Below are 24,841 nucleotides of genomic sequence, written 5' to 3' on the forward strand. Positions count from 1 at the left end.
CAGAAAAATCAACCGACAGAAAAAAATTCATGCATAAGTTATGTCCCACTCTTACTGATTGCATTTGTAAGTTACCATCTTGATAAAATCTGTGTACATGACATTTTTGTTTTTGTACATTTTTCAGCCATTTGCTTTTTTTTTTTCTTCTCCTTCTTTTTTTTTTATATTCGATAAAATTTTTCATCATATTTTCCAGCCAGCAGTTCCAGGTATTGCTCCAGAGTAGATTCCAGACACCCGACCTGTCTATTCCTGTACAGCAGGAGGCGCAAGAGGCATGTTGTGTAGGTGCTGGCTGTGGGAAGGAAAAACCGCTCCATAAAAGAAGCTATTGGGAAGCAAATGAGCATTTATCCTTTGTGATTTCAGTTCAGGTCCAAGAAATTAAACCCCATTTCCTATTACAATTCTTTCTTTTTTTTGTTCTTTTTTTACGTCTGCTAGAAATTGTTGCTTGTCGCCCCGAAAAGCCGGACAGAGAGACATATACTGTAGATGTTTTAATACTTTTAACAACCTCCCGAGGCTGGAGTCTGGCAGCAGAAGTGGGACAGGACAGTCAGTCAGTTGCAGACGAGGATGGGGGCGGGGCTTGGGGGGGGGCGGGGGCAGGCAAGGTCACCCCTATCTGCAGAGGTCCTCTTGTGTCGAGTCTCGCACATTTTTCCTCTTCTTGCTGTTGCCCTGGTGGTGTGGCTTGTTGCTCTGATGACTTTTGGTGCTGGAGGAGGAGCTCTGCTGTCCGTGGTGGCCGCCCTTATGGTGCGAACGAGACATCCTGGCCTGGGGAAATACAATGCAGAAAAAAAAATCAGTTCCTGCTGGATTTCCCTTTGATATTCAAAATAATACAGTGTAGCATGGTAATGGTGGAGATATAATAAAACTATTTCAATATTAACTAATTGTACACACTCACTTTTATATGATGTGCTCAGTGAAACATTTAACAGCTCAGGTTTTCGGTCTCTTCCTTTTTTAGATCTTGTGGTGCATAAAGTGTTGTATGTGTACGTACAAGCTAAAGCTGAGCATACCTTTCCTCCCTTGTTGCTTCCAGATGGAGTGCTGGTAGTGTGGCTCTGTGTTCGGTTATTGTTGACAACCGCAGACTTTTCTCTGTGGGCGCTGGAGCCCCTGCCAGACTGCTGCTTGGCTGTCTTACACGGCGTGCCATCAGAGTCCTGGGGAAATACCAACAAAAGAGTACACAGACTGTCAAAAACATTCAGTCACTAGGAAGTTTTACTCGTGAAGCTTTAACTGCTCCTGATAAATGGTAAATAAACATGGAGTGAGTAATTAAAATACTAATGGATAAAGTATTCCTTAAGGCTGTGTATGCAGCTGCGAGACTGACCGCATCGCTGGAGCTGGAGGTTGAAGACGTGGAAGAAGGCGAAAGTGGAGAAGAGGAGGGAGAGGAGCGCAGTGAAGGGGATGGAGAGGAGGAATTGGAGGAGGTTTTGCTGTGGGGAGCCGACGGTAGAACTACAACATCATCGTCATCATCCGGGACGTTGTTGTTGCACTCATCAAGCTGCTGGGACTCAAACAGTGTCACATCATTTCCTATAGAAACGGAGAGAAAAATGTAGACACAAAGGTCAACTCAGTCCAGAGTCTTATAGAGACCTGCTACTGTCGTTCAAGCCTATACCAAGTCAGATAAATAAATAAAACTTCAAGAAATATTTTATTAATTTAAAAAAAACTGTTAAAGAGTTTAGAACGTACTGTTGAGTGGCAGCTCATTCTGAGACGGGCTCCCCCAGTTCTTTCGGATCCATTCCCTATATTCATCCACTTCCTGCGTTACTCGGATTATTCGGCCAAGTATGCTGTGACAGGATACAGAAGGATATATGCTTGTTATATCAGTGTTTATACATCAGTCTGACAGCAAATGTTACTGGTAATGACCTGATATTTTCAGTACGATCAAATAATTCCAGCTATAACAACTGAAATACTCTAATCTCGTGGTTGTCGATATAAACAACAGTGACAGCATATGACTTAATATTCAATCTTACCTCTCAGTCTCATTATTGGGATAGTACTTAGCGATGGGTGACACAGCGTGGCTGAGCACCACATAGGCGTAGTCGAATGCCTGCTTCACCTGCATGGCACCGTATGAACTCCGACCAACATCATTATCTGTTGGACACAAAACAGATGGTCGGTTTGCGTAAACACGAGAACCTGACAACATGCCAATACATGCAATTCCCTTTATCCTTTGTGTTCACAGTTCCTACCTGGCTGCAGTGGGTCCTCAATGTAGAGCATGGAGGGCCTGTAGCCATCCATCATGTTCTTCTGAACTTCGTCTTTGGCAACGTAGCAACCTCCATCTTTTATCCTGATGCCTGTTTTCAGGTAGTTAAAGTGGCGACCGTAGAGCTCGAAAAATTCAATGAGCAGAACACCGATGTTGATGTTGGGACTACAAACATCCTCCCTGTAGTGAAGCTGGAAAATACATAGTACGAGCGGGTGTCAGAATTATTGCAAACAGAGCAAATAACAAGTCACTGTTGAGACTTTTAGAGGGAAAGATAATTTACTCTGAATACTGCATTTAGTTCTGTCTCCAAATTTTTTTGTTCAGAATTGTAGATATTTTTGTAATCCAGGTGTTCAGGAGTCAGTTTGCAAATACCTTCAGTTATTAAAAAAAAGAAGATCTAGACAAACAATGAGTTAAAAGTAATAAAAAAGCATTATAGTGTATCTGACCTGTAGGAAGCTGACAGCCATGAGGAAGAGACTGTAGGAGCCAATCCCACCAGTAAACACCTCATTGAGGTCCCTCTGCAGTAGGAACTGCTTCAGCACCAGGACCAGGTAAGGCAGCACAGGGTATTTCTACAAGACAAAACACAGACACAGTAAAAAACAGAGCAAGTAATAGATGTTGTTGCCTACAGCACCCTCTAGAGGATGACAGGAATTTAAAGTGTACAGAGCATTTTTGGTGTCCTGTCTGACTGATCAGTAATATATGTGAGGCCCATTTGAAACAGTCAAAAATTTGATACGAATGTCAGTTCAATGAAATAATTACACTGTAAAGGTCCCATATTAAGCTTATTTTTAGGTTCATACTTGTATTTGGGGTTTCTAATAGAACATGTTAACATGCTTTAATGCTCAAAAAACACAGTATTTTTCACATACTGTCCACCTAAATATACCTGTGTTAATCTTCTATCTGAAACACTCCGTTTTAGCGCCTTCTGTTTAAGCCACCCTCCCTAAAAGCCCAGTCTGCTCTGATTGGTCAGTGTTTCTGTGTCTTAAACATCTGTGCTCTCTGCATGTCTGCACCATCTTTGCAGCAGCAGAATGACTGTAATGGCACTGTAGCAGCAGTTTCTATCTTTTATAGTGTAGTTGTCACATCACAACTTCAAGGAAGTCCTGACAGCTCGGTTAAAGGCGTAATTTCTGAATACAGACTGTGTGCATTTCTCTGTAGATTGAGTGTTTTGAGGGGCGTCGGTGGCTTAGTGGTAGAGCAGGCGCCCCATGTACAAGGCTGTTGCCGCAGCAGCCCGGGTTCGAGTCCAGCCTGTGGCCCTTTGCTGCATGTCATCCCCCCTCTCTCTCCCCCTTTCACACTTAACTGTCCTGTCCAATAAAGCCAATATGGGACCTTTCATATTAATAATAATAATATATAATAATCTAAACATGCTGTTATAGCTTTGTGTGCTACTTAGAACCCATTACTTTGTAAAATAGCAACTACAGTATATTAGTTTGTTTTTAATGTTGTATGAAGGTTACCACTTGGATTTCAATATTTCAGGCTTCTGTAAAACCTTAAAGATTTTACAGACACTTGTGGGAAAGCCAAAGGCAGTTATTAAGGCAATACTACTATCCGTTTAGACCACAGAGTTGGGAAAAATGTTTCTACCTCTGTGCTAAGTAGTCTAAGTCAGGCAAGCGGCTACAATACACAGACAATGTGTACAGTTCAAACATCAACAACACTGGCTACAGGTGGAAGGTTATGTATTCCAAGGATACATTAAAAATCATAAGAATTCAGGAAATACTGCAGAAAATCCGCTAATGTTGCAGACTGTACCTCTTTGAATTCCTTAATGAGCCGAGCAGCTTTAACGCCACTTTTCACATTGAAGCTAATGTCCACTTTGACTTCAGTGAAGGAGTCTGTCAGTTTGATGATGGGAACCTGGAACACACATTAAACAGGTGATGATACTAAGTCAGACAGGAAACAATTAAATAATCACAACAATCAAACGCTGACATTGGTCTGTAAGACACCTGTAAATACTTGCATTGTACCACAAGTCTACTGTATACTGAAAACAAGACATACAATCATACACAAACCCACGTTTACTAATCTAATCCTCAACAACTTGAGCAAATATTCAAAGTGCTAATCTGCTATTTAAAATGCTTAACAAAAGTGACACTTAAAACACAAAGAAAAAGCTTTATTCATATATCTTAAATCCTGAAATAAACCGAACTCAGATGGAACAGAAAATCCGATCCATGCCCAGTTTATAAAAGTGAAGTGGCTGATAGAAAGTTGGGAGTGGTTTAAAAACATGATCAGGAAGACATTAGAAATCTAAATCAAAGTGGTAGTTCCAAGCAAAATACACTATCAATATTGTGTGTGTAACACTGGTCGATATAAACATATAACCTAACTTTGGATGAAATTTACTCTTTGTTACCAACTCTAACTTGCAGTGAACCCCTTGAGGTATTTCCCTGGTTGCACATGTCTGCACACATGCCTGAATACAAGGCATGTGCGCTTACCAGTGTAGTCAGGGGGTTTGGAACTGTCACAGCAGCGTACGTTGATGTGATTACAGCTTGTGAAACTAACTGACAACTAACATCAGAGGCCTGGATATGACAGTTAACATCACATAGACTTATGACTGAAACAATGATTGTTGACTATTATAAATCATCAGACAATTTTACATGTAGACTTACATGGTGTGTGAAACGCTAGCAGATCAATTTAACTGACAGAAAAGACTTCAACTTTAAAAGGGTAAAACCAACATTACAATGCACACTTGTGAGCGAGCGCAGTCTTACCGTTGCTTTGTCCAAAACTTTTATGGAGTTCTCATCTGCGACGTTTCTCTTCCGGAGAGCCTCTTCCAGCGTCCAGAGTGGGAGGGTCTCCCACTTGCCGAAAACTACCAAGTCAATGTCACTGGGTGGAAGAGAGACATGACAGGTGTCACTTATTTATTTATACTTATCATACTACACAATATACAAGAGCAACTCATACAATAGCACTGAGGGCATGGAGAGTACATATCTCTTTCTCACATGACCAAATATCGACTCCAAAATGTGTAGTATATCACTTCCAAAACAAACAGAAGCACAAATAACACATGGTCCGACATCAGTCACCACTGATCAGTCTGTAAGGAGCTACACAGCATGGCTTTTTAAGGTAGATGTGGTAACTTGAAAAACATGAAACATAATCTTCCTCATACAAACAAAAAGCACACCCTTCATCAATTCAGCACACTCAGTGGTTTTGCTACCATAGCCTAATTTGGCCTGCTATGGCCAGCAGTTTATGGTTACGGTATGGCTAATGCTAGCAAACTTGTGATAAAAAAAGTGCTGTGGAACTGACATTAACATCAGTTTGCTGACTTTATGACTCTTTTGCGGTTGCTGACAAGTAATGTAGCATGTAATGGGCTTTTTTTTTTAAAACAGAGTCCAGCACAGTGCTCACTATACATAAAACGCACCACTGGAGCTGCATGACATCACTTCCAGTATACTTCACGAAGAGCACTGAGGGAAAAACAGCATCATCAATCTATTTTAACCGAATATACTATGATATAGCTCAGCTAAAGACGCAAAAGCACAGAATCCATCAGCAGGTTACCAGGTTGTTCAATGCTGAGCCTGTTTGTAACCAGTACCGACAATGTTATCTCCACTTCACCTGTTCAGCTAACTTTAGCAGTTTATGCTGTCCAAACCACAGATACAGCCCACTAACACTGATGCACACAGTGTAAATTACCTGTACCTTGTAACTTAAAGTTTTTTTTTTTTATAAATGTCATTTCTATGGTCTAAGACAGTCCAAAAAGCTCAGCTCATTTGGGTCTAAAAAAGAAAAACATTCTGTGTGACCACAAGATCAGTCTCCCATTTATTGCCTATGGAGCAACTTCAGACTTTACACCCTTTGACATCACCACTATGAGACTTACTTCTCTGGTTTCTGGCTTTGAGAAAGAATTGCTCATGTTCACAAACTTTCCTAGACCATAGAAATAACAGAACAGAAATTCTTAATGTAGGTGTTGGTCCCCTTTAAACACAAGCAATTAAACTCTTGTTTCCAAAACAACAGAAGCACACAGAAACCGATTTGAATTCACGCACATCACCCGCTGACATGCATGCGTCCACTAACAGCTTAGCTCCATTTAAGTGCTCAGTGTGCGGTGTCAAGAGTCCACTAATCCAGGTGACATGTCTGTGTGTCTGTGTCCGGCGGTGTGGGCGATGTGTGTTTCTGTGTACGTGCGGCTGAGTGTCTGTTGCAGGCCTCTCTCGGAATAGAGTTCTAAAAAGATCCGGGATCAGCGGCGCTAAAAATTACTAAACCACTTGATCCTCAAAACAAAAGCAAATAATGATTCCCTGGCTAAACGGAGCACTTTCTCCACAACAGGGTTAAGTATTTTTGGTAGGAGGCCAAGTCAGAGTCACAGTTTGGCAAAGATAAAAAGAGCAAGCATGTGTTTAAATCTCTAGGCTGGTTTAGAAAACCAATTGGCTCACCTTGTTGGAAGATAAAGACCAGTGCTGAAACTCCCAAACACTTGGACCTGCAGAGATAGGGGACATAGTTAGACACATATACATCTTTTGGGGCCTTTATTTTATTCAACATATTACATTAATTCACTTACAGCCTGCAAAACAGCAAAAAACACTTGAACATTTTTTATCATAATGTCTGACTTGTGCATTAAACTTTTAACATATTTGCCTCTATGTTCTGACATTTCTTTCTGATTACAACATGGGCTGGACCGAGGGCAAAATGTGTCACCAAGCACGCATCAACTTGGCTTTGCTGATTTTCCCACGCTTGCCTTCACTACTACAAAAACCTGTTCTCCAAGCTGCATAAATACCACCATTCTACAGCCCAACATAGTGTTGATTTAATGACAAGTCCAAACACACTGCACAGGCGTGGCTCAAAAAATACCTATTAGGTGTAAAAGAAAAGAGTGTGTTGTGAATAGTTTAAAACCACATTTCAAGTGAGGGATTAAAGTCCAGGCTGACTTCAATGATGCGAGCAAATCCTACTTTTAATTGGCCATCTTGGAAATCAAAACTGGCAGGATGTTTACACACAAAACAGTCCTTTTAGCCACTGATCTCTTAACCTGCACGCTACTGAAGTGACAAAAATATCTCCAATCTTCCACCTTTTTAATCTCCCACAGAGCACAAATTGGTGTCTCAACAGAAATAGAGTTAAGCCTTGACCCTACCTTTACTCCCTTAAACCACCTCCCTACTTTCCACATCAACCACTAGTATAAACTCTGGTTTACAGCCCAGTCACATGTCCAGAGCTAAGCTGATTGCAGAGCCATGTTTGTGAATGAGTGTGTAGTAAGTCCTAGTAAGACTTCTGTGAAGGCTGAGGTAACTACAGGTGGTCACAAAGCTCAGCTATGTTTGGCACACTCCAGTAAAACACGTACTTGTGGCATGAGTGTGGTCAATGTCAGGTTCACAAAGAGTTTCAAAAACATTTCAAATGCTCCACTGAGCAACAATAGAGAAGCTTTTGTGGACTTTTTTTTTCGCTACAGCCGACCTAAACAAGCTTCCATATATACCTGGCAAGATTGGGATCTGGTGGAAACATTTGTGAGAGTCTGGTGGACGAGTACGCATCTAAGCTCATTGATTAAACAAGCACCACGCTGAGCGGATGACCAAATTGCCCTTGCTCGCTCCACAGTGGAAAAGGAATAAAACTGGGCAGGCTTTGGGACAGCGTTGTGCTCCTTAATTTGGGAACCGCTAAGCTCACAGCAAACACACTTTGAGGCACGCTGCTCTATCAGCAGGATCAAAGTCAGCGTGCACAAGGAAGGCCTGAGGTGGCACTGATAACATGGCCCAAACAGAGTACTGTGCAGCAGGGAGATAACAGAAAACAACAGGATGCTTTATGAAAGGCTGAAGCTGGCGCACTGTGGTGGCTCATATGCTAACTGTGGTAACTGACGGTTGTATGTTATACCCATTGTCCACCAAAATTAGTGCATATGTATGTTTTTTTTGTTTGTTTGTTTGTGTTTTGTTTTTTAAACGCAGGGAAACCCAGAATTGGGCAATAAAACTCCTTTTCTGTTGCCAATAGATGAGTATCTCAATTTTTTTCCTGGTTTGTCATCACAAACACCCCAGAAAACAGGGGTAGTAGACAGCAGAATGCAGCATGGAGGCCAGTGAAAATGATACAGTGCCTACTTCTTTTTTGTATCTGTTGTTCATTCAGTCTTTCTTTCAAAAATACTGTCAGAGCACTGACTGGCCGGGGACGGACAGTATTTATGGCTTAGATGACAGAGCACACAAGGCTAAATTGTCACAAAAGTTACCAATGTTTGCACTGGATAATGGGGAGAAATTTATGTGTCCACTTGGGCGTCATGTTTTTCATCACTGCCAACTGGAGCTGAAGTCGATAAATACCCATGACTACAGCAGCACCATTTGTCCTGGGAATGAATGCAGATTGTAACCTTTCCCACTAAAAACAATAGCCACATGATAGTAGGTGTTTGCGCAGTGGGAAAGGCTTTTTTATAGAGACCACTGTGTCCAAGGTAGCCTAGTCAGAGTAATCAACCAGTCCAACAAACACTATGTTCAGTGTTTATAAATGCCTGACTATTTTCACTACTTCACAAGTGCATTCATTTCTGCCAAAACAAAATAACCTCTTTTAAAGCTAAGTAGCTATTAGATTACAGCCAAGATTTCTAGCAAACAGCTGGGGGCAGTTCTCAGCCTGGTTATTAGTGGGGTGCTGAAAAAAAAAATCTGCTCAGTCACACCCTGTGATCCAAACCAATGTGTACCTCAGCACTGGGCCACAGGTCGTGGATGACTCCCTTGATCCTGTCCACCACCTCCAGCCTCATCTTCTCCTCTTCCGGCCGTGGGGAGATGTACTCGTAAAAGTCGTTGACCTCCTCGTGCAACCTGCAGAGTACACAGAACACAGTGTTGTGGGTTCTTTGCATATAGACAGACCTCAAGAACAAACATGCACACAGACAGCAGGTACTATACTTTCTACACTATTGGGTTGATGGTGATAAAGCACAGAGGAGACCACTGAAAAAGTCAAACAGCTACTGTAACTGTTTACTATCTTTAAACAGATCAATTAAGCGAGTTCGTTTTAACAATCCAAGGCTACTGAGAATTAGCAGCATCACATATCACACATTGATTTTAGCCACAAGACAGAGGGAAATGAACACAACCAGGGGTGCTCCTGTTTTCTCAATCCAATCTGTGCACTCCCTGCTAGCAGAGCAAAAAGACACAATGAGCAGCACCAAGGGATTGAGTGCCAACAGTCACTGCCACAGATACAGATGTCAGATATTGAGTCACACTGACTCAATGTCGGACATAAAGTAGATAATAGCTGCGTCCTCTTCCCACTACTTGCATATTTACACACAAAACTCCTGCATCTAATCAGATAAAGCTGAGCGTTAACACCTCACTGTGTTTCTCCTCTTTCCTCCATATGTCCGATAATCAAAGCACTGAAATCAAATAAATGATATTATGTTTGGTGATGGGGGTGTAATATCCAAAAAGGTTAGCAATAAAAGGCTTGTGACTGAAAGGTGTGTGGTTCAAATCTCCAGGTCTGTGGGCAAAAATGATGCAGCACAAACTAAATATTAGCTGTAGCTCCCCCTTCTGCGTGATAGAAAGGTGCAACAGAGACCGGAAGCTGTAAGCAACAAGCATTGTGACTAACAGTTGGAAGACTTTTTGTACAAGGCAGACTCAAGATATGGATTTCTTTAAGAGTAGAGCAAAGAAAGCAGGGTGTTGGCAAAAACATCAACCTTCCCTTGGCTAATAAAAGAAGAAAAAAATCCTGGGGAGTTTACACAATATTTCCATTATCAGCTTTCCTCAGGAGGTACAGCTAGAATCATGCCTATCAGCAAAATTATTGGTTGGAGTTATTAGTTTGACTGGTGTGCTCTGTCCTAATGAGTCGTCTATCAGGTGTCTGATACCAGTGGAGGTTAATAATTACTGAAAACAAGAGGTCATTTTTACCAGGAAGACAGTGACAAAGGTTTGTCAGACAGGGTTTTATTTTCCTCAAAGAAGAGTTTTTAGCGTTATACCAAACCAACTATTACTTTTTTTGTGAAACAGTAGGGCTGAGCAAAAACAAAACAGGAACCCCTACTGTGTCCCAGTGTTATGGCAGTAAAAAAAAAGTATCAGTAAGGGCAGGCTCAGCAAGGGTACCGCATTTGTCCTTGGAACAGGTCGCTCTGCCCACATGCGCTGACCTTTCCCCTGACCAGTTTTGTCTACATACACATACACAGGGACAAGTCTCTGTGGGCGGACAAATAAGAACACAAACATGCCTGCACACACATATACACACACACAAGCATGTCCACATGCATGTGTGCACAAACAACCATACAGAGCCAGACCAGGCCAGTAAGAGGCACACTCCTCTTGGCAGACGACGGAGAATGAGAGAGGAAAAGTGATGTTTCTGTTTTTAAAAATAAAATAGGGCAACAAAGAAAACCCCACATGTACCACAGAAAGTTGGACAAGAAAAAAAACAAGCAGTTACCAAAACTGACTGACTGTTGTTTGGATTACACCCCAAAGGGCACTGTATGTGTTTCTAGTGTCTGGGTTTTACGTAACAAGAACACTTCACCTGACAGCATTCAAAGTTGACTGGGTTTCACCTTTATTATGTCTTGGGTCTCAGACACTCAGTCTGGCAGAAGCCCAGGAAACAGATGCAACACTGAAAGGTCGCTGGTCTGCTAACCAAGTAGAGAAAATATGTGCGGAATAAAACTTTAGTCGCCCTTGCCAAATGCTATCATGGCGACCTTGAGAAAATGAACTAACCCCCAAGTTTCTGCAGCGAAACTGCAAAGTGGCCAACAGTATAGCAAGACCGTGATCAGACCAACAAACACGCTGCATTAAAAACATAAGGTGCTACTATACTGCTACAATTGATTATGAAATAAACTGGGAGAGTGAAGGTTTGTCAAGACACCAACACACTACACAGCAGTTTATACTTAAGAAAGTTAGCAAAGTTCTCAGTTGTCTCAACTAGGCCTGGAAATAATTGTTAATTTCATAATCAATTATCGGTCCATGATTTTTTTCAATAATTTTGTCAATTAATTAGAAATCAGCCAGACTAGAAAATGTCACAAATTGTAAAAATCAACATGTTTATTATCACAAAAGGAGACCCTGCAACTGGGTTATGTTTGCTTAAAAAATGACAAGCAATTTCTTAAATATTAATATTCAATGTCAATAGAATAAACAAATAAATAACAGCCTTATTATTTCAGCTCTACTTTCAACACTTCTGAAATAAACAGTAAAATTAGCATGTTACAATAATTACAGATGGCCCAGTTCAGAACAGAGTCATTTAATATTGGGTATTGGCCGATAATGAGTCCCAACCATTACAATAAGCCTGGATTGCCTCGGATATTGACCCTTAGGATTAGCTCAGGAAATCCGAATTTGAATACTTGCAAAGTCAAGCCCGAGACAGCCTTTTTTTTTTTACCACTGAACCTGTATTTAGGGGTGTGCCAAGACAGTGGTCTCAGTGAAAAGAATCAAGAGGCTGTATTATAATATGCCCTGCTATTGTTTGTCTGAGTGTGGACCAACTGGCTGCTCACATGACTGAATGTAGTAAATGTAAATGTGGGCTGTTACTGAAATGCAGATAAATGGAAAGCTGAACTTCAAGCAGTACTTGCTGTAAATAGCCACTATGTTAAGTCCATGACTACATCAGGTCTGTGTTGCATATTGTATCAGAACTGTGCATCCGCCCACACAACTCTCACACAAATACAACCATTAACTGAAATGGTGTTTATATCTTGGAGAAATCTTCGGAGAGCTGAGCACAAATAAAGAGAGTGTATTGAATGACATGATTTAATTTTATTGACTTCCTTTGTTGGGACCAGGAGGGGGGTCCGAACAAAGGCCGCTGGAAACTGAGTTTCTATTTGCTACTGCTATGTTTGTGTATTAGTTATGTCAAAAAATGCTTTAAACTTTTACCTTATTACTGGGCAGATTGAGCCAATGCTTTAATGTCACACCTTTTTTTCTTTCTGATAACATTGTTTTGAATTTGATTTTTGTTTTTGTTCGTATTATGTAAGTTTCAGTTTCCATTTGTTGCCCCTCCTACAACAGTGCAACTAAAAACCACTCTAAAATTTAATGACCTAATCTCTTTTCCCTGTGCACACTGCACAGACTCCAGCCTTGATCGCAGAAACATTAGGTTTCATTTAAGTGTAAAAGGAACTCAGCAGCTACAGTCTGTATTACTCATAAAGCATTAGTTTTGATTTTAGAGAACACACCTCTCTGACACCTCAGCCCAAAGCCGAACACCAATTCAAGCTAATGTAATGCGTCGTAATTGAACTGAAGGATATAATAGGTTTGTGCCATGTCAAATACCATTTAGCTTTAAAGTGTTTTCAACCCTTCCTAAACATCAAGCTAAAAGAAGAGGACATTTATCTATCATAATCTTTCCAGTTTGCTTCTAAAACCAACATCCTGTGACGTGAGCATTTCTTCTCCACAACAGCGCCAGTAGGTTTCGTTTCAGAGCAAACAAGCTGCTACTGCTCCCTTGTCATCACGTGTTGGGAGCAACCATAGAAATCACATCTCATGCCCCACCTTCTAGGATCAAGTTTCATCTCAGTCCTGCACCTGCCTGGGGAGCACATGGACCCTTGGCACTGCTTATCAAATAATCCCACTTGCCTATAACATTGTAATGTTACATAATCTCAAGGAACAGATTTCCAGAGCTAAAGCTCCCAAAGGAGGAAAGAATGTTCTCTCTCCTTCTTAGCACGTCTTCTTTTCCTAACATTTCCTGCTGGCATGATTATTGTAGTGTCACTGTAATGTTGCCATTCATGTTTACTGATAGCCTGTAGCATTAGTGCTCTTGCAGTTACAGCTTATCTTGTTTTTGAGTTGATTTACACTGTATGTATGTATGACTAACATCTAAATAAAGGATGGCAAGGAAGGGGAAGTTAGCTAGCTTCTGACAACATGAAAGAAACACACTGAGTGTCAATAGTTGGAGGACTTGTTGTGCTTCTTTGTCTAAATTTTGCACCTCAGACCACCATCAGAAGACAATAAAAAAATTCCTACAGCCCAAGCTGATGTCACTGATATCTTGTTTTGTCATACGTCATAATGTTAAGACAAGAAAAAGCAGCAAATCAACACATCTTAGAAGTTGCAACCATCAAGTATTTGGCATTTCTCCTGGAAAAATACTTAGGGCCTGTGTCCACAGAGCATTTTTTTCTGGGGGCTATTGTCTTTTTCCAATTGTTCCCAATGAGGAGAGGGTGTATGCAGCTGCATGCAACCGCCCAGAGAAAAAGCATCTTTTTCCAAGCGTTGCAGCTTTTTTTGTGCAGCTGGTCCGAGAACTTCTAGTTGAAAATCTCTTAACTTTTCAGAAAGGTGCTTTTGTCTACCGTCACAACAAAGACGGAGGAGCCAACAGACTGAAAAGCCTATTCGCTGGAGCAGATCGGCCGGACACTTATGTGGGATTTATAGTTGTGCACAGACCCTACGCACGCAGCCTATGCATGTCGCCTATGCCGTTGTGAGCATTTTTACTTGTGCGGTGGTGTATCTGTCACTCTGCAGTTACACCTCCAAAAAGTGAGGCGGTGGCGGAGGTTTCTGTGAAGTACTGTAAAGTTTAGTTGATTCAAAACACACCCAAAACACACATTAAATATGGCTAAATAGCAACAATCTCAAACACAAGTACACAAATTGGCTTCACCATAACTCGCAGCATTCTCAGACAAACACTTGTGTTAATCCGGACACAATTTCCCCACAAATACAACATGCTAATGTTTTTAGCACAAGCCTATGGCATTTTACATTGTATAAATTAGCCTAGCAGCTAGTGATCTTTCCTTTTCTCATATAAAACCAGGGACAACAGCAACATTTAACAAAGGTGACGGCACATAGTTTAGCTCCATTACAACTCACAAAGTTCACTGACAAAACAACTGTCTTGTACTAAACACATTTGCCAAACAAATATAACGTGCTAACGTTATCAGCACAAGCCAATGGCATTTTACATTGTATAGATTAGCCTAGCGTCTGTCAAGATATTGTTGTCATAGAAACAAAACCCACATATAGCACGTCATTTAAAAAAGCATTGCAATGGTTTTTCAATGAAGTGCTGGGATGAAGCGCTCCCTAGCGTTCTGCCACCACTTTTCTGCTGAGGAAAAACGCTATGTGGGTACAGGACCTTAAATAATTAGTAGATCAATATCAAAACAGTTGCGTATTAATATTCTGTCTGTTGGCTCATACATTAACTAGTCGCTGTAGTTCAACACCAATTTGTGTGGTGTCTTTTTTAGATTTTGTTGCACAATGCAGATAGTAGTTTGTGACTAACTAAATTAATAAATAAGACAAAGCTGACCTTGGTATGAGATCAGAACTCTGCACATAATCCATTTATGTATTGGTGTTGGTGTTGGGAGACAAAAAGAGGCATCAGTGCATCCCTGAATCTAATATAATCCCCTTTCTCAACTCTATTATGCATATCATCATGTTTTTACATTATGAGATATTGCATTACAGTAGGACCCTCGTCATTCCTACAGAGCCTCCCCATGAAGGCACCGCAACACCTTGTCAGAGAACCATAATTCAGCCTTTATTTCTCTGAAAGGAGGGGGAATAGGAAGGCAACAGAAAGAGGGAAAAGAAAATGTGAGGAAGCGGAGGTAAAAAGAAAAGAGTGAATGGTGGAAAGCTGGTAAAATATAGTGAAAAAAAATTAAAGGTAGAGGGCCAGATACACACATAAGGTAAAACAGAAAAAGGGAGACAGAGGAGAAAGGGGATTGGGTGTGGTGCTGAAATGCCTTCATGTGAACGAGAGCCATCTGTTAAGTTGGGTAGGATGAAGGAAAAAGAGGTTATTGTCACATCACACTGAGCACTGCTTACTGACTGTTGAGATATTTTGGCCCTGTAGTACAAAGGTGTCTTTCAAAGTGCCTGTAGTATAGCTTTAGAATTGAACACTTAACAACAGGCATGCTGGAAAATAATGTTCGTATGTCATGAAACACCTGCCTGGAGCATGAGATTGCTGATGGATGTTCAATGCAACGAACAGGACAGTACTATTCCAGAAAAACTCCCAACATCATAATTTTCCTTTGCATGGGCTTGAAAGTTTGGGCTTCGGCATCCTTTACAACAAAAGCGGGCAGTGTGTTATGTGACACGGCTCCGTCTAGGTTGACAGGGCTGCCAGGAGGCAAACAAGTCAGATCACACACCGCTTTTCCAAAAGAGGCCAGCCGCAAACAGAGGCAGAGGTGTCAATGTCTCGCAGATGGCAGATTCATTAATGTTTCATCAATGAACTGATCTGGGGTGCTAAGTGTTGGCCACTGGGACAAAACAGATCAAGTTACATAGAAGCCCAAACACTGGTGACTGCTAGTGGGCGGCTTGGTCACGCCTGAGTGATGCAGCGGAGTACTGTGGTCAAAACAGGAACAGCTGGACTATAAATATGGTAATACTAATGCCAGGGTGATCATATTGTGTAGAGGGGTTGGAGTATCACACCAGTAGGGCATCAATCATTTGTTAATTGTCGGAACTTTCTAAAAACTAACTTTGCAGCAACATCAGCTGTTCTGGTACCCATGTAGGAACTAGGGCAGTCACTTTTTATTCAAATTCAAAGTACAATTTGTATGTTGTGTAAAAAAAAAAAAGTACAATGTGTAACAGCTGTTCCAAACCTATTTTATCTGTTTAATATATTTCCATATGTGAAATAACTTTAATGTAGCTGCTCTTTCAAAGTTTGTATTGATGTAGCTCGACTACTGCCAGTGGAATAGCTTGTGGCTTCATCAGGGACAGTTTCAAAGTAGCTTTCCCTATACCATATATCAAAAGCAGCATCACATTTCTATGCCTCTGCGATTACTATGTAAGAGCAAAGCAAAGTTACGATTTAGTACAATCTGTCCTAAAGGACGTGGGCCCTTTTTTTTTGCATCTCTTCAGAGTGAACATCAATACAAATGGAAATAATAACCTAAAACAAATGTGCTTGATAAACGATTGCACTGCTTATTATTCATTTTCAGATACAATGAAAAAAAAATGAAATTTTTTGGTTAATTCAGCATTTTAAGTGTCTTCCCCTCTGTTATGCCAGCATTTCAAAATAAGAGCTGTAACCTACTACTAAACAACTACTCATTGTCAAAGCCCAGTCGCTCTGTGCACATGCTGAGGAAGGTCACAGTCTGAGCACATGCTATGAAAAAAAAAAACCCTAGAACACTGTGTGTCGCTTGCTGACTGCATCGGTCTGGAGCATGGGAAGGCTTTCCATTGGACAGGAAGAGGAAAAAAAAGAAAAACACATTCCTCACTACACATGGCAAGGCTGAGTTATGGAAAGCTGCCCACACGTGCTGTTCAGACGGGGCCTGTTTCACCTACAGTCCAAATGACCAGCATGCAGGCCTCTCTCTCCGCAGGCTTACATGCTTTGGCCGAAAGCCAGCCAGCGAGCTGAGAAAGAGAGAGGAGAGCGTGACATAGATGTCAAAGCCAGCAGAGGCCGGATGAACCACAGTTCTAATAATGGTGCTACAGTCACAGAGGTGCTATCTGTGTGCTAGGGCTGGGAATCATAAATCTTCAAAAGACAGCCACAATAAATGGCGATAAAAGCATGAGCCAAGGCTACTCATCAGTGAGCGATTAACCGCACATTTTATTGGCCTGCGAGTGATGTTCGGCCTCACCACTTGAAACTAGCTGCTAACACCAGGCTCTAGTAAAATTAATCAAGTATAGGTTGCCCTGTCATTACTACCATTTCAGGCCACAGGAACAAACTGCTTCACATGAGTAAGATATTCAACAGAAGTGAGGATTTAAGGTTGTAATGAAGATGCACAAGAGCAGAAGCTCGTGCCTTTGCAGGTATGCATGACATTCAGGGAGTAGCACAAGAACGACTGCATAGTTAAAGTGGCCTCGTGCAAGACAGTGACGCTCTAACAAATACTTTGACTAGGGTTGGGTCAAAAAACGTGGTGCTATGCGGCCGTTACCTACTGGACCGAATCACAACATAGATTTCAACGCCTCGTTTCAGTGCCAGATTATCTGTGTAGCAAGGGAGAGAGAAAGAGCGAGCGAGTGTGTAGGTGACGGTGATGCATAACAGTGAGGCCGCTGCGACCAGAGCAGAGTATGAAGTTAAACACAGCAGTGCAATGTGACTACAGTTTAGGCTGTTTGTCAGTGAATTAATGCTACAACTCCTCAAGACCCAAGCCAAGTTCCCATGTCTCGCTTGCCTCCTGCCAACTGAAGTGAAGGGGGTTAGCAAGTGAAGTTAGCCTCACATTGGAACCTGACCAGGCTCACTTAAGGTGGACTGTTAAGGTGGACTAGCTATTCTCATTGCAGTGACAATGTCAGCTGCTCTTAAACAGAGAACAGAGAATAGAGAAATGTCTGGCTGTTGAGTCTCTCCTGAGTTAGAGAGACAATTATTGATCCAAACTCAAAATTTATTTTGCTGTTTTAAGTACTGAAACTGTTATTTTGGGTTGGAGTATTGTAGTTAAGTTAGGTTTTATTTATTATGTGAGTCTGTTATGTTTGTATTTATTCATATATTCAAGGATACTTTAAACCTTTAAGATGTAATATAATGTTTGATTTCAAGTTCAAATTTGCCTTTGCAATAAAAAAGTCACGGACTGTCATTTTTTTATGCTTTTTTTTTGTTTTTTAAAGTATCGTTTTAAAATATCGTTTTAGCATTGGTATCAGAAAAAACTCCAATGATACCAAACCCAAACTTTGACACTCCCAAATATTAAGATATAAGATGGTGAATTGTCCCTTGAAAACTAGCAACTAAACTAACAACGTAATTCAATGAAAGAATACTGATTGAAAGCTTCTAAAAACTGCCACACTGATGGGTTTTTGGCTACAAGCTCAATCACAACAAACAAGAACAGACATAAACCTTTAAAAAGGAAACAAAAGGGCAACAGCCATGATACTGCTTAGTAATAATAAGGGTGATTATTATTCATAAAAGATAGTGCCTGCTCAAGCTACCATGTGTGCTATAAACTTAAAGAAACACACCATTTAGCAGAGAGAGCCTGGCTAAACTTTCCTGATTTAGCCTACAGTAGCTTATAGCAAGTTAGCTAGAACGAACCACCATTAGTCTTACTCCCACTCTGAATTAGCCATTTTCTCAAGTTTCTAGTGTTTTCTCGCAATGTCAGTTTCACTAAATATATGCACTGGGACTAGGACGGGATTGTAACACTTGCTAACATGTTAGGTAGCATGACTGCAAACCATTCAACAGGGGTTTTGCCCTGATACTTTTATGTTACCAGAGAAGCAGTGGAACTGCATTAGCTAAAACACTAGCTTCCGCCATTTTTGGACACTTTGTGACAACCCCTTTGAAAATTAACTCTTCAGACAGTTGACTATCAGTGCAAATTTAGAATTTGGAAGGTGGACTATTGCATGCAATGTCTCGGTTAGCTATTAGCCTAAAACTGAAACGCTGCTTTGTCACTTTTTGACTTAGATGTTTTCTGGTAAGCACCCTCTGAACCCGGGTTGTGGTTTGACCCACACATCACATGACACACTAATTGGGGATTCCAGCTGGTGTCACCCGTCAGTAATGTTGTGTAAAAACCACAGCTACTTCAAGGCTTCAGATTTCAAGACAAGTTGTGTAGTGTGAACAGAACAGCAATCTGACAACTTTGAAAGTCGTGTAGTGTAAATTTTCTTTTAGTATGGCATGTTATTTCAGTGTTGAACTGTGCTTGTTTCTTCTACTTGGAAATATCAGATCAACTTAGGTGGTTAGGAAGTTTCCAAATCAACCTCAGAATTAGAGTAAACAAGTAAGTTTCAGAAGGGTAATTTAGTGGGCCAGTTATACAGAAAAACAAAAGACCCATCTAGTAAATCCACCTATCACTGTGAATTCATTCTCTTACAATGCCTCTCTGTTATAAAATGACTGGAACTTTGGAACGTTGCATCTTGCCTACACAATAAAAACCCACAACACAACACCATATCAGAACACAGTCCAACACAACAGAAACGGGCCACAGCTCTCCCAGGCTACACCGACTTCCTGTGCCCATATAAAGAGCCTTAATAACTGTTCTACACCACCAGAAAATGAGATGGAAACGCTCCCTTAGAACTCCCAATCTGATTGGATCGACGCTGAGGAGGCTCGGGTTTCTCTCTCAGAGGGTTGGCTTTGTTTTGTGGAAGTGAGGCCGTGTGGAGCATGTAAACACTGATCCTTTTCCATAGTGAGGCGGGCCTCTTGCTTGGAGCTTCCCTGCCCCACAAAGACTGGAGGAGCGTAAAACACAAATAAGCACATGCCTCTGCAGCCAACCCCCATGGCCAAATATAGTGTACAAACTGTACGGTGGAAAAAAAAGCATTTGAACTTACTCCCACCTTCACCCTTTCTGATAGCTGCACTTTTCAAATGCAATAATAGTTTCCAGGTTTGCATTTGCTTGATCCCTAAACCACTGAACCTGACTGAATGGTCAAACCTTATCTTATTCCTAGCATCCAAATGGATGGCATTAAAAGAGTGAGCACAAGCCTAAATGTCAAAAAAAATGTCAGGTCATGGTATCATAAAAGGTGCATCTTTAGGCAAGAACCAATGAGGCATGGGAAGAAAGCAATGTCGCTTTGCAAATTTGACAAAACATTAATGCTCATGAATAACACAGTGCTCATTGATGGCACCCATGATGACAAGGCTAACTGCAGTAAATGAGTAAAAGTATCCGCCATTTAGCTGATCACAGATGTTGTATATGTGCTATTACCTACAGGGTGGAACAGGGTGTTGATCACTCTTCTACGCATCCCACATCCAGAGACTGCATCTCCCAAGCAACCAAATGTATTATGAGTGGAGATTTAACAGTGGAATTAACATAACTTGACAGCGGGGGCTTTTACATCTGCATAACTACTGTAGATCCATACTAGTGCATTTTGAAATACCCTTCCTGTAATGCCATAGAGTATACAGGCATTGTTTCATCAACATGTATGGTTACAGTAGCATAGTTAGACAGAGAGCCCTCAGTAGTGGTTAGTGTGATCAAGGCTCTGAGGTTCAGGTTCTGGTATTAGCGGAGCTAATCACTAAGGAATGCCCTTATGCAAACACAGAGCTTCCATATTACTATAAATGAGGATCAGCCAAACGCTGAGCTCCACACTGGTGTTCTGCTTGTCTACACATGTCTGACAGAGAGGGGTGGGGAAGGGGCAAATCTCTGCACCTAAAAGGTCTTTAAAACAGAACCCAACCCACCAAAATATTTCTCCCAATTCATAATATCTAAAAGGATCCCTGGCAAGGAAAGAAGGTCAGTGACTCATTCTCAAGTTAATAAACACCTTGTGCATTTCTCATACATTGTGACCTCATACTGTTACCTACTGTTAAAGGACTAGCTCTAGTATGACAGCTAAATGGACATGCTCTCTAATGAATCAAATCTCACACTCCCTAATTGAAGCATCAGGCTCTAGTTTGTGGTTTACTGAATCATTCACTGAATTAAGGGAAAGCATCGTTCATGATCTGATAGATGCAGAAACACATAAAACATGACCCAAAAAGTACTCAACTTGAATTTCAGATTTGCACGTGCCCTTCAAAAGGCCTTTACAATTAATCATTGCCCTGCTGGTTGGATTTGGTGAAGATTTCAGGTCCCCGTTGCCATTATTCAGGGGTTAATACACAGTGTACACAGAGTAGCAAACATTTGTGTCCATGATGGGTTTAAAAGGTGACTGAAATAGTTGTAGTTTTTTCACAGAGGAGCAGCTGTGATTAGCTTCAATTCAGTCTGTTACAATCTCTTCAATGATGACTTGTCACTGTTTAATAAGTATGAAAACAAACATCCATAAAAAACATTAAAATCATTAATGCTGCGTGATTTGCATGTTCTCTGTCCATCTGTATGCTCAGTATGTTCAAAACCCTCATTTTGTCAAAAAATGTCTGAAATCAGTTTTCCTGTGTTGACCTGTCATGCTCCAATTACAATTTCAAAGAAAGCTCTGCATACAAACATAATTTGTAACAAAACTATGTTTGATTGACAAGTCTGTGTTAGCATTTTGAGTATTTTTCCAATATGATAACTTGTCAGCACAGTAATGAAGTATTACCAACTGAAAACAGACTGACCACTCCTGCTGTTCCCAACGAAGGAGCAAACTACAAGTATTTATGGTCACTTTTAATACAAATCAGTTCATTAATGTTAAATGATTCAATCAATCAATTAATCAGTTAGCTAGTGGACTCACTCTGTCCCACATTAATGCATGCTGGTAAGCCAACATTGTTTTAGTATTAGTGTGCTCCCTGCTGAAATCAGCACACATTCCTCTGTGTGTGTACGTACTCGCATACATACTACTGCCAGCTAATACCAAAGTGGACGCTGTGGAGAAATCTACAACAAGCACATGGGAGGTGAAGCAAGCTGGAAAAGTCACACATACTGGTTATTTGTTAAAACCTTTTACAGCGTCTAAATTGCCTGTTGCAAAGCATGTTTTTGGTTTCCCACCTGCTTTCTTGTACTTCTCATCTTCAGAAATACACTGATTATGTGACTATGTTTTGAGATGAAGCGAAAGAGGAAGTGATGAGGGCACCATCAACCAACGAGCCAATCATAAACAGGGAGCTGAACTCAGTGACACTATTTCACATTCTCAGGAGCAGGCACTGGATCCACACACCAAGCACATAATTTTGGGTGTTTGCAGGAACATCAGCCGGTGATATGAGCATACCACAGGCCCAAAACTAATTTGTCACCCACTATACTCCGTGTTAGCCAGCCTGAAGACGATTCACTTGTCATTCCGCAATATCCCTTCGCCTGCTACTAATCAGCAGTGTTACGACTGTATTTGAGATAGTGTTTTTGACACAACTTCCTGCTTGTAAATTATTTTTCAAATTTGACTTTAGGGTCACTATGACCTACAATAATTATTTTAAAACTTTAGGTCATGCTGAACATGCTCACAATACTGCACTAAAAAGGAATTTGTCAACAACATCAACTCTGACCTCTTCTGAAATACTGCTGGCCTAGTATCTGAGAGCTCAAGGAGGCTGGAGGAAAACGAAAAGAATGGTCCACCTCTAGTAAAAGTGTCACTCTTGCCTCCTCAGTGATCCCTTCTGGCTCGGTCTATCTAAACAATTTGTTGTTGACGGACCGGTTCACCCAAATACGCACCTTCCCTAGCAGTAGTAGTCTGCAGAGTTGTACTTTGTCAATGTTTCTGTTTTCAACATTTGCTTTGCAGCCCCTTAATGTTACAGGAGCAAGCCAGTGCCTTGTTCTGTTCTAATACCCAAAGGCATTATCTGTTGCGGTGCAAAAGTTGTGTTTTTATTCCTCCACATGAATCTCTGTTGAAAAACGAGCAACAGCAGGGTTGCCTCAAACTGTGGTTGTCCATGCCAGAGCTTTTTGTTTAAAAGTTACCTAGAATACAAGAGTGCTGGAACACTTCCTTCATGGTTTGAGACATAGTTCCTCAAATTCACTATGACCTTTGACACATAAATAAAAATAAATAAATACTACTTCTAGTTACTTTTCTACACATATTAAGATAATGATTCTCTAAAAGATATTTCATCCGATTAAATGCCTTAAATTGAAGTTATAATATGTTGATAGGTGTATGCCCATTAGTAGATTGACTCATTTTCACAGCTCATTTTGGTGTTACTTCACAAAGTTATCCAACTGTGGATTCAGTGGGTGGGGATGAAAAGTGGGTGGGGTTGGACTGACAACCTCAGTCGTCTCCCTGCATGACATTTCAGTGTGCAAGTGTTTAAAATGGGTGAAATACCTCACCATTAACTCCTAGTTTACAGGCTTGCTCTCTGGGAGGCAAGTGTCAGTGTCTCAATCTTCAAAAACAGAGACATTCAATCGACTTTTATTAAACTCTCTCTCTCTTACCCAACTATTCCTTCAGAGTAGTTCCTGACTTTCCATGGCGTGCCCGTGTAACCATCATAGCTCCCTGTGTTGGAGCCGCTGCCACTGTTCAAGAGGCTGGAATTGAATCCGAAAGTGCTAGCTTTGTTGTCTCTTTTCCTTTTGTTGGGGTGCCCGTCTGTCAGCCCCCTCCAAAGCACAGCGACCCCGCTGCCCTGCTGCTGCCCCCCTCCGCCGACACCGCCCCTGCCAGCGGCTCGGTTGTTGTGGTTGCTATTGGTTTCCAGTGGTATAAAGTCCCGCTGTTCCGTTATTTCTCCGTCCCCCATTGAGCCCGACATCCCCTGAGTCCTGGCTTCACCGCTGCCGGTGTTTGAGTCAAGTGCCCCGTTTCTGCTGGTGTGGACGGCTCCCGACGCCCCGTTGATAATCGCTTTCAGGCTCGACGTGCTCTGAGATCCAGTGGTGTAGCTGTTATTTACATGCAAGTACCCGAGCCCTTGTGTCGTCTCCCAAATCTGCATCCACAGGTTGTTAGCTGGTCCACGTTGTTCTGGTTGAAACCAGGCGATTCTCGGATCCATCAAACGAGACTGTAGGCAATCCGCCCCCCCACCCCACCACCGAGCAATGCTCAGCTCGTGTGCAGCTAGCCAGGTCGCTAGCTAACGTTAGCTAGCCTGCTATAGCCTCGTTATAGCTGCTGCTAGCTCAGGTTCTCCGCTGCCCGTTACTTCTAGAATCTAATAAAAACACGTTCCTCGGTAGTGACGACACACAGTTGTCAACCCAAATCATCCACAGGAAGAAAGACAAGGTTGTGAGTCAAGTGTTAAAAATGATGGCTCAAGCCAAAGTTGAGGTGGGACACTGGAGAAACGTGCAGCTGCTGCTTGTCGAAGTGCCTCTCTGACCCTTTCCCCCTGATCGTGGGTCTCTCAATGGCGGAATGCACGGTGCTGCTGCGCATGCGCGGAGCGAGTGAAAGGGGGCGGGGATACAATGGTTACGCAACAGGCAACTGTTTTTTGTTACATAACGACGTCTGATTTATTATTCTCTCGTCAAAGTGAAATAGACAAGATGTGGAGTGAACTACAGCGTAAACCCGTTTGATTTTTTTTTCCACATCGCTACTCTTAAAGCTGCACAGATTTATGACTACACTAATAACCCTGCTATAGTTTACATAACATAAAATAACCCTGGATTTTACCTACCTTCTTAAGTGTGAATTTGATGCA

At 41.4% G+C, this 24,841-nt stretch overlaps 1 protein-coding gene across 1 annotated transcript; it reads right to left on the bottom strand.

The window, feature by feature from the left end:
* Positions 1-153: 153 nt before the first annotated feature.
* Positions 154-24,524, bottom strand: tent4b (terminal nucleotidyltransferase 4B). The gene is made up of 12 exons (XM_050059127.1): positions 23,619-24,524; positions 9,192-9,315; positions 6,856-6,902; positions 5,116-5,236; positions 4,109-4,216; positions 2,749-2,877; positions 2,268-2,481; positions 2,040-2,166; positions 1,741-1,844; positions 1,364-1,575; positions 1,041-1,187; positions 154-786 (listed from the first exon to the last, which is right to left on the bottom strand). Exons 1-12 carry the CDS (start codon positions 24,179-24,181, stop codon positions 628-630), a joined length of 2,055 nt encoding a protein of 684 aa, XP_049915084.1. The 5' UTR covers positions 24,182-24,524; the 3' UTR covers positions 154-627.
* Positions 24,525-24,841: the final 317 nt, after the last annotated feature.

Source organism: Epinephelus moara, chromosome 1 (assembly GCF_006386435.1).
Source record: "Epinephelus moara isolate mb chromosome 1, YSFRI_EMoa_1.0, whole genome shotgun sequence".
Taxonomy (NCBI): Eukaryota; Metazoa; Chordata; class Actinopteri; order Perciformes; family Serranidae; genus Epinephelus; species Epinephelus moara.

Excerpts from the sequence above, each read along its gene's own strand:
- tent4b (XM_050059127.1), bottom strand. The coding sequence starts at position 24,181 with ATGGATCCGAGAATCGCCTGGTTTCAACCAGAACAACGTGGACCAGCT. Across the intron at positions 9,316-23,618 it reads TACTCTGAAGGAATAGTTGG|GTTGCACGAGGAGGTCAACG; the intron begins GTAAGAGAGAGA and ends TGTACTCTGCAG. Across the intron at positions 4,217-5,115 it reads AAGTTTTGGACAAAGCAACG|GTTCCCATCATCAAACTGAC; the intron begins GTAAGACTGCGC and ends TGTGTGTTCCAG.